This window comes from Lepidochelys olivacea, assembly GCF_965140295.1.
Source record: "Lepidochelys olivacea isolate rLepOli2 genome assembly, chromosome: 13".
Taxonomy (NCBI): domain Eukaryota; kingdom Metazoa; phylum Chordata; order Testudines; family Cheloniidae; genus Lepidochelys; species Lepidochelys olivacea.
This window is the reverse complement of record NC_140423.1, coordinates 42,032,829-42,048,766: the sequence shown is the minus strand read 5'-3', so window position 1 is coordinate 42,048,766 and position 15,938 is coordinate 42,032,829. Positions and strand designations below refer to the sequence as shown.

General features: G+C 51.3%; 1 protein-coding gene across 3 annotated transcripts; it reads right to left on the bottom strand.

Annotated features, from left to right (window-relative positions):
* Positions 1–2,353: 2,353 nt before the first annotated feature.
* HNRNPC (heterogeneous nuclear ribonucleoprotein C) lies at positions 2,354–15,259 on the bottom strand. 3 transcript variants are annotated; one of them, XM_084645378.1, is made up of 9 exons: positions 15,157–15,259; positions 12,149–12,174; positions 6,178–6,441; positions 4,919–5,033; positions 4,332–4,379; positions 3,655–3,815; positions 3,097–3,210; positions 2,735–2,892; positions 2,354–2,654 (listed from the first exon to the last, which is right to left on the bottom strand). In XM_084645378.1, exons 3-9 carry the CDS (start codon positions 6,416–6,418, stop codon positions 2,571–2,573), a joined length of 921 nt encoding a protein of 306 aa, XP_084501504.1. In that variant the 5' UTR covers positions 6,419–6,441; positions 12,149–12,174; positions 15,157–15,259; the 3' UTR covers positions 2,354–2,570. The 3 variants fall into 3 exon arrangements, with proteins under 3 accessions (XP_084501504.1, XP_084501505.1, XP_084501506.1); XM_084645379.1 differs by having other exon boundaries at positions 3,109–3,210; XM_084645380.1 differs by having other exon boundaries at positions 4,958–5,033.
* Between the last annotated feature and the right edge of the window lie 679 nt (positions 15,260–15,938).

The following is a 15,938-nucleotide window of genomic DNA, read 5'->3' as shown; positions in this document are numbered from 1 at the left end:
GGTAACTTGTCTTGGTGCACTTAAAAGCAACGAATGCTAATTGAAAATATTTTACTGGAAAACTGGTTTAGGCTGTATATTTCATAGTCAAGTAACTTCCAAAAACCTAATTTATAATGTCATTAACTCCAGAGCAGAATTACGTGACTCTGGGTTTGGCTCTGATCCTGCAAACTCATGCACACGAGTAACATTTTATGAACATGCGGTCCTTGTGGGTGTTTAGAGGCCCAGCATCTTCCCCAGGATGTGGGCAATGTGCAGAGAATGAGCTTAAAGTCAGACACTGACGAAGGGACCATTACCTGCCAGAGATGGGAGGTGGGGGTAGGGTGACATTCTGGAGAATAATCTTTGTGCCACCAGATGCAGTCTTTGTAAAATAACAAATAACCTTAAACTCCAAAACAAAAACACCACTATTGGTTGGGCTGCACCAAGGGGGGCTTAGCAGGCTGGATATAGGGCAGGGGAACTACAACTTCCCTGATGCACTGAGGCCTGGCTGGGAGAGAATGTGATAAACATTGGGCTTCCCATGATGCACTGCAGTAGGAAAGCACTGGTAGAAGTTAGAGACTGGAGAGACTACATTTCCCATACATGCCAAACAAGCCAGATCAGGGACAACTGAGTATATCCAGGGCACCAGGAAGTCCCTGGGGCATTTCACTGCTCTCCTCCCTACTTGGTGCACATATTGGAGGGCAGGGGGTGGAGATGGAAGCTGACCCATGGCCACCTCCTGCCCTGCAGCCTCCAGCAAGCCTCCCTCTGGAAACCAGAACTGCCGAGTATCCTGCCAGTAGTCTCTCCCTCTTCCAAATGCCTGCCAAGTGTCATCCCTTCACAGAAACCAGAAGTGCCAGTCTGGCCAATACCATCCCATCCCCCTAAAGCAGGTCAGTAGTGGCTGCTTTGCCTCCCCCGCAAACCAGGAAGTGCCTCAGTTCTGGCAGTGTCATTCTCCCCTGCATATACAGGACGTGACCACCTCCTGTCATTAGTGTACCCCAGACACATCATCCTGCCTATGCTGTGAATGAAAGGGTCTTGTTCTATGCAATTGCATGGCTGGGCCAGGAATCACCTCCTCAGTGTTCCTCCTGGTAATTTTACCCACAGCTGGAGCCCATGTCTGGTTTTCTACTGTGGCCATGATTGGAGCAGCTAAGCACTTCCCAGGTACATTAGGGCTGCAGAGGAAGGGTGCCAGGGAGACCCATGGAGTCTACTCACCTTGCTTGCACAGGGAGTGGCATTTGTTTCTTACCTGATCCACGGAACTTGGTGCAAACTTTCTTAGATGCCTCCTATTGAAGCCCCTTTAGTGCGGCTCAAACACCCTCATGGCTCCATGAGGCAGAGCAGCATTATCCCCACTGAGGCAATGAGGCACAGAGATTCTGCAAGATGCCCTGAGTCATACAGCAAGTCTTAAGTAAAGACAGGCTTGTACCCTAGATCACCTGGGTCTCTTTCAGGACATCCTTTCTTACATTTTTCCCAGTTTTGCTCTGTACAGGTAAAGAGATGTATTTATATGAAATGACCACGAGAAAACTCATGAATCAACACATTCTTCCCAACCACAAGACAGTTTTTCAACTTGACAGAGAAAACCTGAAGTGAGAAGAATCTATGAGAAATTCTCACTTTTTCTGCAGCTCAAACGTGACAACAGAACTGCTGGTGGTGGTGTTGTAGCTCTCTTGGTCCCAGGCTATTAGAGAGACAAGGTGGGTGAGTTTTTTTTTTTATTGGACCAACTTCTGTTGGTGAAAGACAAGCTTGCAAGCTCTCAGCCCTCACCCACAGACAAGTTCTCAACATTTTGGTCTTAAAAGGGGGTGAACAATCAGATTTATGCTCCTCTCTCCCACCGTACAAGTACAGAGGCCTGTGTTTAACCTCAGAAAGGGTAAACTTGGTTGGAAGAGTCAGGGTGTCTGTGTCTCAAATGTGAACTGGAAGCAGCAGCCACCTCCTTGCTTTTCTGGTGCACATTCATTAACTATGATGGGGCTCAAGCATTAGTGCTCCTTAATCAGGTTGTGTCCTTTAAACCTCCCATCCCAGCAGACAAGGTAGCAGCCTGAGCCCAGTTGATACTATGTCTGGAGAAACAATACTCTAAGCTCCAGGAGTGGGATATCTGCTAGTGCACAAACCCCTGGCTTGCACTAGGAGACATGTATCCCCCACCAAAAACTTCTTGTGGTACATCCTGCTCCTGAGTGTCCCCTTCCCCAATTGCTCTATGCCATAATCTCCCTCCACTGTGGCAGATGCCACTACATATGCTGGGCCAGAGGGTACCCCCAGGTGGACAGATACAGGTAGATGCACCAGGTAAAAACCATACTTTTTTTTATTGTTAAATCATAGAGGTATCAAAATTAAAAGAGGAAAATGACAGGGGATTTAACAGAACTATGGGGAGAGCCAGGGGTGCAGCAGGAGACAACACCATGAACACATGGACGGGCAGTGAGAAGGAGGCTGGGGAGGGGCCAGTGACAGGCTCAATCTCAGGTGGGCGCCTTGCTGGGAGGGGTTACGCCAGTGGCTTAGGAGTCATCTTCACCATTGGCACTGTCTCTGTCGTCCTCTCCTTCCTCCGCCTCCTTCTCGTCACCCTTGATGGATTCCAGCTGAGAGAGAGGGGACAGGAAGGGATTAGCTACAGTGACACCCACTCTGCCCTGGCTCTCTCTGGCTTCAGGGTTCATACCTGGTCATCCCCTCGATCCTCATTATCGTCATCGTCCAGCAGGTCCCCCTCCTCAGCAGAGTCGTCTGCCCCAGCCTCAGACTCCATCTTCACGTTGCTCTCCTCCTTCTTCATGGAGCTGCTGCTCTGCTCCTCCTCAGACTTCTCATTCTTCATCTCTAAAGGGGGTGAGGATGGGTGTAAGGAAAAACACTGCCCCAGGGCCTTGTGCCCACCCCCCATCCAGGGAGCTGAGGCTGCCCTGAACAAAGCACACTCCATGGAGGGGGACATTCTCCCAACCCTGCCACAGCTCCACACCCAGGACAAACCAACATGGGTCCCTCTAGAGAGCCCCACGCCCTTCTCCACCCCCCTCTCACCCGTCTGTTTACTTTGATCCTTCTCAATCTTTTCCAGGCTCTCCAACAGCGAATCCACTTTCTGTTTGATCTGGGTCAGCTCCTTCTTAATGGTCTGGATGTCATCACCTTTCACTGAAACCCAAGAGAAGCAGGGGACTGATTGACACTAGGACCCATCCCAACAAGGTACAGGCTACAACCCCAACTCTGGAATGCAGGGCCCTTAGACCCCGCACTGGCAAGAAGGGTAAGTTAGTATCAGTACACACTACTCAAGGTGGGTCTGACATAGGGTGACCAGATTTAACGGGTAAAATATTGGGACACATAGGGGAAGCAAATAAATAAATAAATAAAATAATTTTTAAAAAAACCACACACGCAAGAGCAGCCAAAGCTGCAATATCGGGACAAATGGCGTCCTGACCGTGCATCAGTCGGAACGCGGGACAAAGACCTAAAAATCGGGACAGTCCCGATTTTAACAGGACATCTGGTCACCCTAGTCTGGCACCCGCAGCCCGTCTGACCCCGCCCCAGGCCCCTGAAGTCAGCACTGCAGGCTCCGACACGTACATTTACCAGACTTGGAGGATGATCCTCGCTGACCACTCTTGGAATTAAAGCCACTCTTGCCTCGGCGAGAGGTGTTGCCAGAGACACGCTGGCGTTTGGAAGGCACCACAGCCCGGGCGATGGGGGGAGGTGGGGGCACACGTGCGGGGTAGCTGTACATCCTAGGAGCAGGAGGAAAACAGTGACCCCCGAGCAACAGGACCTCCACGCACCCACCTGCACACTGAGCTGCAGAGTGTTACAAGTTTCAGAGTAACAACCGTGTTAGTTCGCAAAAAGAAAAGGAGTACTTGTGGCACCTTAGAGACTAACCAATTTATTTGAGCATAAGCTTTTGAGCACTACAGCTCACTTCATCAGATGCATACTGTGGAAAGTATAGAAGATCTTTTATACACACAAAGCATGAAAAAATGGGTGTTTACCACTACAAAAAATTTTCTTGGAGAGTGGGGTGGGGGGAGAGAAAACCTTTTGTAGTGGTAAATACCCATTTTTTCATGCTTTGTGTGTATAAAAGATCTTCTATACTTTCCACAGTATGCATCCGATGAAGTGAGCTGTAGCTCACGAAAGCTTATGCTCAAATAGAGTGTTACAGTGGCATCTACGCCCCCTGAGAGATTGTGTGTGCAGTGTTAAAGCTTATTGTCATCCTCCCAGGACACTCAACGTACCTGTCATAGTAATCCCGCTGGAAATCATAGTCCAGGTCGAAGGAGGACCTGGAAGAGAAAGCCCATGAGACATGGTCAGGATGGGCAGATAGCCGGGGGGGGGGGGGGGGGGGGGGAGAGAGAAGAAGGAGGAGATGATGGTGAGGAGGGACCCTGCTGAGGAAGTGGAGAAAGAGGTGCTGCTGCACCGAACCTGCTCCTCATGGAGGGAGATAGGACCCAGAAGCCCAGCCTAAGGGACTCACTGGCTTCTGAGTGCAAGTTATACACACACAAGGAGCCATGCTGCAGGAGGGAGGGGTAGCTTTGCTAAGCAAACCCACCAGCACCTGTCTCTCCAGCTAGCCTGCTACCCAGGGCCACGTGAGATGAGCTGGGACGGGCCTGGGCAGGACCTCCCACACCCAGGGAGCCACAGCAATTCACACACTTGGGGCAGGGGCCTAGGCAGCCCGAGACACCCAAGGGAGGCATCTAATGTGCAGCCACTTCCTGACATCCCTCCCCACCTCTGGGAGACAGAAAGAGACAGAGAGAAGTGCCCACGCAGGGCATGAACGCGATATAAAAAACATAAGGGTCCCGACCTGACTAGAGGGGACGGAGAAGGTGGTGCAGCTACTGACCCGTACATCTCCGCTGCCGACCGCTTCACGCCCGCCTTGCCCCGGTTCACCTTTGGCTCAGCCGCCAGGTTGATGTCTGAGAGAGAAGCAGACATATGCTGAGCAGACACCCCTACTCCTCATTGGTGTGAGGAACTAAACACTTCAACTGACTGGAGCCAGGCCCACAGGGGACAGCTCCTGGATCAGAGCCGCTCTCCCCCACTGGAGTGCTAGCTCTGACCAGTGCAGCTCACAGGCATGAAGTGATAGCATGATCCATGTCCCTCTCCAGCACAACTCAGTACCCAGTCCCACCAAACAGGCCATGGGGAACAGCTGGCAGTGGGGAAGCAGACACACACCACAGGGGCCAAGCAATGGGAAGGCTCCCCACACATGCAAGGCTTGCCCAGAGAAAATTCCCAACTGCAGACTGTGATTACAGTTTATCCAGCTTGCAACAGGGCCTGTGTGTGTCAGTGACCCGGCCACGCACCGGCAACAGGGAAAGGGGCAGACTGCATAATGGGTGCCTCAGTCTCCACAGAACCCCACAGACACCCTCCGATTCACACCCCTGTGCCCAAGACCTCTTGAGCATCATACCCACCTCCCTTGACAGATCAGCACTAGGTCACTGTTGGCTGCTGGCCAGTGCCTCTAACAGCTTCTGAGATAAACCTGAGCCCTGGTAGAAGAGGCAGCGGCATCTCTTGTATCAGAGATCTGCAGAGGGTCAGAAACCTGCCACTCTGGGAACCCCCCATCCCAGCTCCCAACCCACCCCCATCTATTCCATGTTCACATTTCTCCTCCTCCCTCCTAGCTTCTGTGACTAGGTGCTGCAGGGGGGCACCTCAACAGCTGAACAACTAGCCAGGGTGGGAGTGTTGGGTGAAGCTCTCACAGAACCTGGCTGGTGATCAGCTTATCCTCTGCAGTGCGCGCAGATGGGGCAGGAGGCACAACTTGGGGACACCCACCAAGGGTCTGGCCAGCAATCTCCCTGGTATGGTACGGTAGGTTTACGGCAGGCAGGAGGTGCTCACCTGGGACCAGGCCAATGCTATCCCTGACATCTCCCGAGTATGCGAGGCTGGGGGACTGTCTGGTCTGGGTTAGGGATGCAGCCAGGAGACGCTCACCTAGGACTTTGCCTGTGCTAACCCCGTGATACTCCTCACTGTGCATGAAGAGGTGTCTGATCTGAGTTAGGGATGCAGCCAGGAGGCGCTCACCTAGAACCTGGCCTGCGATCATCCGGCCATCCTCCCCGGCCACAGCAGCGCGGGCATTCCGCTCGTTGACGTACTGCACGAAGGCAAAGCCCTTGTGCACAGAGCAGCCCACAATTTTGCCATACTTGGAGAAGATAGCCTCCACATCAGACTTCTTCACCACCAGTGTGTTGAGATTCCCGATGAATACACGCGAGTTCATGGAGCGTGGGTCTGTTTTGTTGGTGACGTTGCTGGCCATGTCTCACACGCAGCACGGACCTGCTGGGGTGGGGAAAGCTGGTCAGAGGGACAGTCACAGGAATGACCACACCCCATCTCCCTGCATCTCAGAGCCAGGTCCCATCTCCACTGCCTTCCATCCAGGCATCCAAGTTCTTTATGAAAAGGGACCGCGATCTCAGAACCTCCAGTCACAACACGAGGCACACAATTAGACTTGGGCGAGCAATTGGAAGGCTTGGTCATGGCTACACAGTGATCCGGGAACAGCCAGATCCACCCCCTTTTAGAATTACCATTGTACAAGGCACTGATGAGAGCCCATTTGGAATACGGTGTGCAATTCCGGTCTCCCATGTTTAAGAAAGATGCATTCAAACTGGAACAGGTCCAGAGAAAGCCTGCTAGGATGATCAGAGGAATGGAGAACCTACCTTATGAGGGGAAACTTAAGGAACTTGCCTCATTTAGCCTAACAAAGTAAAGGCTGAGGGGAGATGTGACTGATCTCTATAAATACATCAGAGGGATAAACACCAGGGAGGAAGAGGAGTTATTTTAGTTAAGAGCCAATGTAGTTAAGAGCCACAAGAACAAATGGATATAAACTGGCCATCAACAAGTTTAGGCTTGAAATGAGAGACAGGTTTGTAACCATCATAGGATTGAAGTTCTGGAAGACCATAAGAATGGCCATACTGGGTCAGATCAAAGGACCATCTAGCCCAGTATCCTGTTTTCCGACAGTGGCCAATGCTAGGTGCCCCAGAGAGAATGAACAGAACAAGTAATCAGCAAGTGATCCATCCCCTGTCACCCATTCCCAGCTTCTGGCAAACAGAGGGTAGGGACACCATCCCTGCCCATCCTGGCTAATAGCCATTGATGGACCTATCCATGAATCTATCTAGTTCTTTTTTGAATCCTGTTACAGTCTTGGCATTTACAACATCCTCTGGCAAGGAGTTCCACAAGTTGACTGTGCATTGTGTGAAAAAATACTTCCTTTTGTTTTAAACCTGCTGCCTATTAATTTCATTTGGTGGTCCCTAGTTCTTGTGTTATGAGGAGTAAATAACACTTCCTTATTTACTTTCTCCACACCAGTAATGATTTTATAGACATCTATCATATCCCCCCCTTAGTCGTCTCTTTTCCAAGCTGAAAAGTCCCTGTTTTATTAATCTCTCCTCATACAGCAGCTGTTCCAAACCCCTAATCATTTTTGTTGCCCTTTTCTAAACCTTTTCCAAGTCCAATATATATTTTTTGAGATGGGGCGACCACATCTGCATGCAGTATACAAGATGTGGGTGTACCATGGATTTATATAGAAGAAATATATTTTCTGTCTTATCTACCCTTTCTTAATGATTCCCAACATTCTGTTTGCTTTTTTGACTGCCAGTGCACATTGAGTGGATGTTTTCAGGGAACTATCCAAAATGACTCCAAGACCCCTTGCCAAGGGGAGAAGTGGAGGCAAAAAAACACTAATTTGTTTCAAGACCGAATTTTACAAGTTTACGGAAGGGATGATATAAGGCTGCCTAAAATGGCAAAAGGTCCATCTGTGACTTCTATTAGCAAATATCCCCAACAGTCAAAAATGAAACACTAGATGGGAAGGGCTGAGTTACTAGAGAGAGTTCTTTCCCAGGTGTCTGCCTGGTGGATCTTGCCCACATGCTCAGAGTCTAAACGCCACATTTGGGGTCAGGAAGTAATGTCCCCCCAGAACAGACTGGCAGAGACCGGGCGGGGAGGAGGGGTTCACCTTCCTCTGCAATGTGGAACACGGGTCATTTGATAGTTTGAACTACAGTAAATGGTGGCTTCTCTGTAACTTGAAGTCTTTAAATCAAGATTTGAGAACTTCAGTAACTCAGCCAGAGGTTACGGGCCTATTACAGGAACATATGGGTGAGATTCTGTAGCCTGATGCGCACGAGGTCAAGCTAGATCATCATTTTCTGTCCTTCAAGTGTATGAGTAACACTTTGTATACAAGCCCCCAGAGCATCTGTGCCTGCAGAAGAGACTGCAATACCTACAGAGAAGAGATGCCCAACACCTAGCCCTAGGCACCTGCCTAGCTCTCCAACTTTTCCTGACCCTGGAATACAGCCAGTGTCAGATCCAGTCACATAGTGCTCTGTCTGGCCCAGAATCACCTGGCAGCAGCCACCACCTCAGAGGAAGGGCTAAGAAACCCTGCAGCAGGCAATTTCCCCCCAACCCCCTCAGTTAGGAGTCAATTCAGGGTCGGAAGGAGGAAAGCTTAGATTCCTTCCACCCTTGGTTTTAGATTTCCAAAAGGAGCCTAGGAGTTTGGGACATGGGCAATAGCCCCCCACAGTACTTTTGGCTATCCCAGCCTTAACCCTGGCTAATGGAACTCTGGATGCACATGCCCAATCTGCCTGAACCCTACCAACCTCTTGGCCTCCTCAACGCCACCATGTGATGGGGAGTTCCACTGGCTATGTGTCCACGGCATGAAACTATTTCCTTTTTGGCAGCAGCATAGAATCACAGAATATCAGGGTTGGAAGGGACCTCAGGAGGTCATCTAGTCCAACCCACTGCTCAAAAGCAGGACCCATACCCAATTAAATCATCCCAGCCAGGGCTTTGTCAAGCCTGACCTTAAAAACTTCTAAGGAAGGAGATTCCACCACCTTCCTAGGCAACGCATTCCAGTGTTTCACCACCCTCCTAGTGAAAAAGTTTTTCCTAATATCCAACCTAAACCTCCCCCCCTGCAACTTGAGACCACTACTCCTTGTCCTGTCCTCTTCCACCACTGAGAATAGTCTAGAACCATACTCCCTGGAACTACCTCTCACATAGTTGAAAGCAGCTATCAAATCCCCCCTCATTCTTCTCTTCTGCAGACTAAACAATCCCAGTTCCCTCAGCCTCTCCTCATAAGTCATGTGTTCCAGACCCCTAATCATTTTTGTTGCCCTTCGCTGGACTCTCTCCAATTTATCCACATCCTTCTTGTAGTGTGGGGCCCAAAACTGGACACACTACTCCAGATGAGGCTTCACCAAAGTCAAATAGAGGGGAACGATCACATCCCTCGATCTGCTCGCTATGCCCCTACTTATACATCCCAAAATGCCATTGGCCTTCTTGGCAACAAGGGCACACTGCTGGCTCATATCCAGCTTCTCGTCCACTGTCACCCCTAGGTCCTTTTCCGCAGAACTGCTGCCTAGCCATTCGGTCCCTAGTCTGTAGCTGTGCATTGGGTTCTTCCGTCCTAAGTGCAGGACCCTGCACTTATCCTTATTGAACCTCATCAGATTTCTTTTGGCCCAATCCTCCAATTTGTCTAGGTCCCTCTGTATCCTATCCCTGCCCTCCAGCGTATCTACCGCTCCTCCCAGTTTAGTATCATCCGCAAATTTGCTGACAGTGCAATCCACACCATCCTCCAGCACACTAACTGCCTTTCCATTTAATTAATTCTGCCCTTTGTTCTGTAATGCGGCTGCAAATACCAGGATCCGATCTATCACCCGTTGTTGTGTAACCCTCCATTCTCTAAGAGGAGCCGTCCCAATCTCTTTGCGAAGCAGACAGGCTGGATGGGAATGAGAAGCCCTATCTTGGCTCACGTGGACCCTGGATCCTTTCTTCCTGAGGCCATTTCCAAACTGGGAGTGGTGAGGGGCTGGACTCATGCAGATCCTGCCTTGTGCTCCACACCAGCCAACTCAGAAGGAGGCAGAGTGACCTTCCCTGGGTCACCCAGCAACATAGGGGCTCACCTGAGACCCAAGCACTTCACCAAGTGCTCTCCCTCCCTGACATTCTGTGCACGCCTTCCCAGCCACCCTACAGACAACAAGCCTTTCATGAAAGAGCAATGACTTGTCCCATCTGAAGGGGGTGTTCAACCCCCTTCTGCACAGAATACGATGGGCCTAGGGCAGCATACAGGCACTGTACATCACGAGTAGGAGGCAGGGATCAGCATGGGGGCAATGCTGCACAACATGGAGATGGAGTGCAGCTTTGTTTCCACTTGCCTCTGATGAAGGGGATGCTCTTTCATGGAGCTGCAGGGGGCTGGGAGGGGAAGGGAACAGAGGTCTGGAAGTTCTTGAGAACTGTCCCCCATCTCTCAGGATGGCATACACCCTTTACACTCAGCTCTGCTGCACAGAAGATTGTTGCCCTCCACACCCAAACACAGCCCCACACCCCAAAAGGTCAAAGCATTGGGGGCTGGTGAGTTTAACACACCTGCATTTCAACAGGCCAGACTGAGCACCTGCCAGGAGCTCAAGGACCATACAACAAACATGGTGCCACTGACAGTCCCTGCTACAGAAGCCCTTGGACTAAAATAGCAGGGGCAGCTGCAAGTCAGGATTGAGGGACCTCAGCAGAGCTTGGTGAGGACTCCAGGACTTGAGAGCATGTCACTGAGTGGTGAGTCAGCATGCTCCATCCCCAGAGGTGGTTCAACCCCCTGCTGCTTCTGCACATACCAACCACAGACAAGAAAAGGGAGAACAACCTACGTACAGCTCTAGGGAGACCCCATCTGGGACCTGGCACTCAGGTCCAACACTCTTAAACACAAAGGCCTCTGGTCCCAGAGCAGGGACGGGAGAGTACCTCTATACACAAGTCCAGAAGATCCCACCTGGGATCCTGTGCTCAGCTCCAGGCTCCTCACTGAAAGGGACATCTGAGGAGAGCAGCAGAAAGGTTCATCGATGCTGGAAGGCTGCACGTCTGGGGGAGCTGAGCCTGACAAGTTGTGTGTTGAGAACAGGATTTACATGGCTTCCCTTCCTCTGTCTCTCTCAAACCCAGAACTCTTCTTGTGACGCAGCTTGTGGAGGTGGAAATGTGACCACACTTATCAGCCGTGATAACCAAGCAGGCTGTGTCTTTCCCCTCCCACCACCAGAGCCACATGACCATGTCCCTTGCCATGGCAAAACCCCCCGCCCCCTGCAGCTCTGCTAATGCACATCTCTGCAGCAAGCTAACCTTGGACCATGCCTAAGACACAACATTGGCACACACAACAATGCCTCCTCCATGCCAGGGCCTTTAATTCTGGCTGCTGAAGCTTGCAATAAAACCTATTGGCCCTCACACCTCTTACCATGGCCCAGGATGGATTTGTATCTGCGCCGCACGTGGTACCACCAGCTGCCGCTGCTGCTCCGGGCTGGGTGTCCATGTCGTTGTGGTGGGTTGTTTGTGAGGGAAGGACGGCGTAGAGGAAGAGCGGGAGGAGGGTTTGGGGGTCAAAGGAGGAGAGGGGCTGTTTGGGGAAGGGCCATCGCTATCAGGAGCGATAAGCACCACAGATATCATATTGCAGCAACAGTTTAAAAATTGTACAAATGAAAGATTAAAAATAAAAAATAAAAAAATAAAAAAAAATACAGACTTCCAGAGATGTTCTAAAACAATTCAGGAGAAACCAGGTCCCACTCTCAGCAGCCAGGCAGTCAGGGGGGAAAAAAAAGAGTTAGCGTGATCAATCCACTTTAAAAATTTAAAAACCTTCCACAGTCAGGAACACTCAGAAAAACTCGATTTCATCCGGTTAAAAATCAGCAGTGTCATTATCATCACCATCAGCAACATATCAGCATAGTCAAGTCATCAGCATTATAGTAGTATAATAGTAATAGTAACTAGCAACAACAATAAAAAGGAAATCAGTGGAAAGGCAGGAAAAATGGAAAAAAAAATTGGAATAACTTACTGTAGCTGAAGATCAAAAAAATCTCACTGTAAAAAAACAAAAATAAAAATAGCCCAGATTAGAAAAACGGGAGGTGCCAAAATGTCAAGTCAGCAACGATCATTTCTGTTCTCTCCCTCTCTCTCTCTCTCTGTTCCAGCTCAGTTACCACAGAACCGCCTGGGGAGAGCTCTCGGTAGGAGACAATCACAGCCCTTTGCACATCATCATTTCACTCTAAAAATACCCGAGGAGAGGTCAGCTTATGAGGGGCGAAAAGGCTCCTCACCTACCCCAGCTGCTGCAGAAAAAATAGAGATAGAGACTTTAAAAATTACATCTTAAATCCAGCTCCGGTTTGGCGCAGGGAGCGCTAGGCCACGGGGACACCGTTAAAATGGCTCTATAAAATTGGGAGGTGTGCATGTGTGGGGAGGGGGGGTTAAAACGAAGCTGAGCTCCAGTGAGAAGGGATGGGGTTTCGCCTCGCTGCCCTGTGAAAGGAGAAGGGACAGATTGAGTCAGGGTTCCTCAGAAACACTGCACGCATCTCCCATTCGCCCGCCAAGAGACCTGCCTACCTCCCAGGGGGCCCCAAGCTCACAGCTGCCCTAGTTCAGTTAGGGCTCTGGGTACGATGAAACTCTGTCTCTATCTTAATATCTCTGCTTCTCCCTGTCACCAAGGAAGCAGCTCAAATGACTTGTGAGTACACAGATATCTGTGAGCTTGTGGCAGGAGGCAGCTTCAAGTGGAGGTGCATCATGTTCACACACCATGAGGCAATGAGGGCGAAGGGAAGGAGAACATATATACACTAAAAGAAAAGGAGTACTTGTGGCACCTTAGAGACTAACCAATTTATTTGAGCATGAGCTTTCGTGAGCTACAGCTCACTTCATCGGATGCATACGCTGGAGCCAACCCTGACAGAGGATGGGGAGAGGAACCTGCAAGTCAGTTAACTGGAACTCCAGGAATGTGGGGGGTTTGAGGCACCACATCCTTTTGGGGTTGGAAGAAAATATCCCCTTCCCCTCCCTGTCAGGTATTATGGAAGGTGGCTTGTTACTGGAAAAGGGGATGAGACTGCCTTCTCTCTCTCTCTGAAGAGACCAGCATTAGATATAGCTGGAGATGGGATACCAGGCTAGGTGGGCTCACTGCCCTGTGGCCCTAGGGGCCGTGGATATGATGTGAAAGAGATACCTGTCTACATGGGCCCATCTATCTGATCCAGCATGGATGGGGAGGATCCCAGGGTAGATGGGCTCATTACCACACTGGTTCAGAACACAGACAGAGAAAGTGGATTAGATGTGAAGAAGTGTAGTGGGGGGAGACATTGGGAAAGGAAGTGTCCTGTGCCTTTAGTATACACTGCCACCACATGCTCCCCTGGCATGGTTCAGGGACAGCCTGAACTGCGGGGTCCGCATTACCCCAGTATAAGTCACATTGTAAGTCACTCTCTCCTTCAAACCATCTCTGATCACTAGGAATAAGGCAGAGTCCCACCCTACAGCATAGGGGAACAGGATCCTCTCACTCTCACCTATTGCTATGTTTATTATTACAATCATTAGAATACCAGGGTTGGAAGGGACCTCAGGAGGTCATCTAGTCCAACCCCCTGCTCAAAGCAGGGCCAATCCCCAAATTTTACCCCAAATCCCAAATGGCCCCCTCAAAGATTGAACTCACAACCCTGGGTTTAGCAGGCCAATGCTCAAACCACTGAGCTATCCCTCCCTCCCCCATAACAAGAATGTCTACACGAGGCCATGCCTCTAGGATTTGAGCTCCACAGGTTGTTTCCCCAGCCTGCTGTCACCCCAGAGAGGTGGTGTGATAGTGAGGAGGCTGACACTGTCCGGTTTGGAGTCACAACAGACACCAAATGCCTGCTGTTTCACACAAAGTTTGGTTAGATGGTACCTCCCATGTAGACAGACACAGCCCAGATTCGCATCAGCTGTCCAAATCCCTGCAGTGATGTTTGTGCCCAGGGACCATTTACAGACACTTCTTGAACCAGAGATAAGGGGGCTAGCTGCCCCTCCCGGAAGGGGTCTGAATGTGTGGCCCATCCCTGCCATAGGAGTACCATCACAAGTGACCCAAACAAGGTGTATGTGTTGCAGAGTATATGTACCAGCCGACCCTGACCATGGAGGCAGTCTGTGCACCCTCATGCAACCCCCCCCCCCCCGACCACCACAGTCACATCTGGGCTCCCCCCATTCTGACATCCTGGGGGAAGGAGACGGCAGCCCAGCCCAGACATCCCTCCCACCAACCTCCAGGTCTCGGCCATCTCAGCCACGGGAGTCAAAACAAAGGGGGATGCATGTGGGGTTAGCCCTCCTCCCCCGCCCCCATCTTGGTCTCTTCCAAAGGGGCAGGACGGAGTTACTCACTAGGACGTGCCATTCTCCACCCCCCGGGGGGGGGGGCAGGAGCAGGATATTTACATTGCCAGTTTTCCCGACCTCCCCCCCCGCATCCTGATCTCCGAGTTCTAGGGAACAAACAGATTTTCTGTTTCGGCAGCGCCATTACCCGCCCCGGCAGAAGAAAAAAATCTCTCCCCTGGAACAGACCATTAGGTCATCCCATTTCCGGCATTGGCCTTCCCCCCAAAAGTGTAGATTTCCCTCCCCGGGGCCGCACCATTACCGGAGGAGGGGGGCGCAATATGTCGTCCCACCCACGATTACCGGAGAGAAATGTGTGGTGTGTCCCTCCAGCCCCTCAGCATTACCGGGAGAGGGGCAAGATATCCTCCCACCCACTATTTCTGGAGAAGAATGTGTCGTCCCCGCCCCATTACCCGGGGAGGAGACTGTGTGTATCGTGTCGTCCCCGCCGCCCCCGCTCCAGGGCCACGCCATTCCCCCGGGGAAGGGGGGGGATATGTGTGTCGAGCCCCAGCCCCCACCATCAGCGGCCGGAGAGATGCCCCCGCCCCTCCCGGGGCAGGACCGCACCATTAACCCTCAGGAAAGGCTCCCGAACGACTCACTCACCGCTAGACCCCAATACGGCTCCGCGTCACTCTCACTATCTCTCCGCAGCCACCCCACTCCGAGCTCCTCACAAAATGGCGTCCACGCCGCCCTCTGTGCCGCGCAGCCCGGACTAATCTGTGCCCGCCCCCTTCACGCCCCCATTGGAGGGCGGGAAACCCCTTTCTCAGCAGTAATTGGCAAGTATGGAAGTCGAACAGAATATTGGCCAATGAGAGCAAAGAGGGTGAGGGCGAGGCCAGGAGTGGGCTTTGCCCCTTTTTCCTACATGGAAAGGAGACTAAGATAACGATTGGCTGAAGAACGTGTCACTCCCCGACCCTGCTCCAACTTTCCACTCTGACTGGCCTGTCATTCCCCCCACCCACCGTCCCTATAACAATTTTCCTTTCTGATTGGTTGAACAACTCATCAGAACTCGCCCTAGCCTATGGACCTCTGTGATTGGTTAAAGGTATTTTTTAGCGCACCACCGCTCTGCTTTTATCCTCATTGGTTGGCTGCCATATCTGTCACGTTCAAGTCTTATAAGCTGCGGTCGAGGAAGAGGCGGAATCAACTGTGTCTGATTGACTGAAAGAGCTCCATGGCGGCGGAATTGCATCCGGGGCCTGCGCCCTGACGCCTTCCCATTGGTCATCGTGGGGATGATGACGACTCTGTTTCCTCGCGTTGTCATTGGTGAGCGAAGGTTCTCGCGATCCTGCGGTGGGATCGGCTAGTGGCTAACGCGCGGGAGCGGGTAGGTCGTGCTTCCGCCAATCAGCGCCGGACCGCTGCCG

Excerpts from the sequence above, each read along its gene's own strand:
- HNRNPC (XM_084645378.1), bottom strand. The coding sequence starts at position 6,418 with ATGGCCAGCAACGTCACCAACAAAACAGACCCACGCTCCATGAACTCG. Across the intron at positions 4,380-4,918 it reads TCTCCGTCCCCTCTAGTCAG|GTCCTCCTTCGACCTGGACT; the intron begins GTCGGGACCCTT and ends TTTCTCTTCCAG. Across the intron at positions 3,211-3,654 it reads ATCCTCCAAGTCTGGTAAAT|TGAAAGGTGATGACATCCAG; the intron begins GTACGTGTCGGA and ends CTTGGGTTTCAG.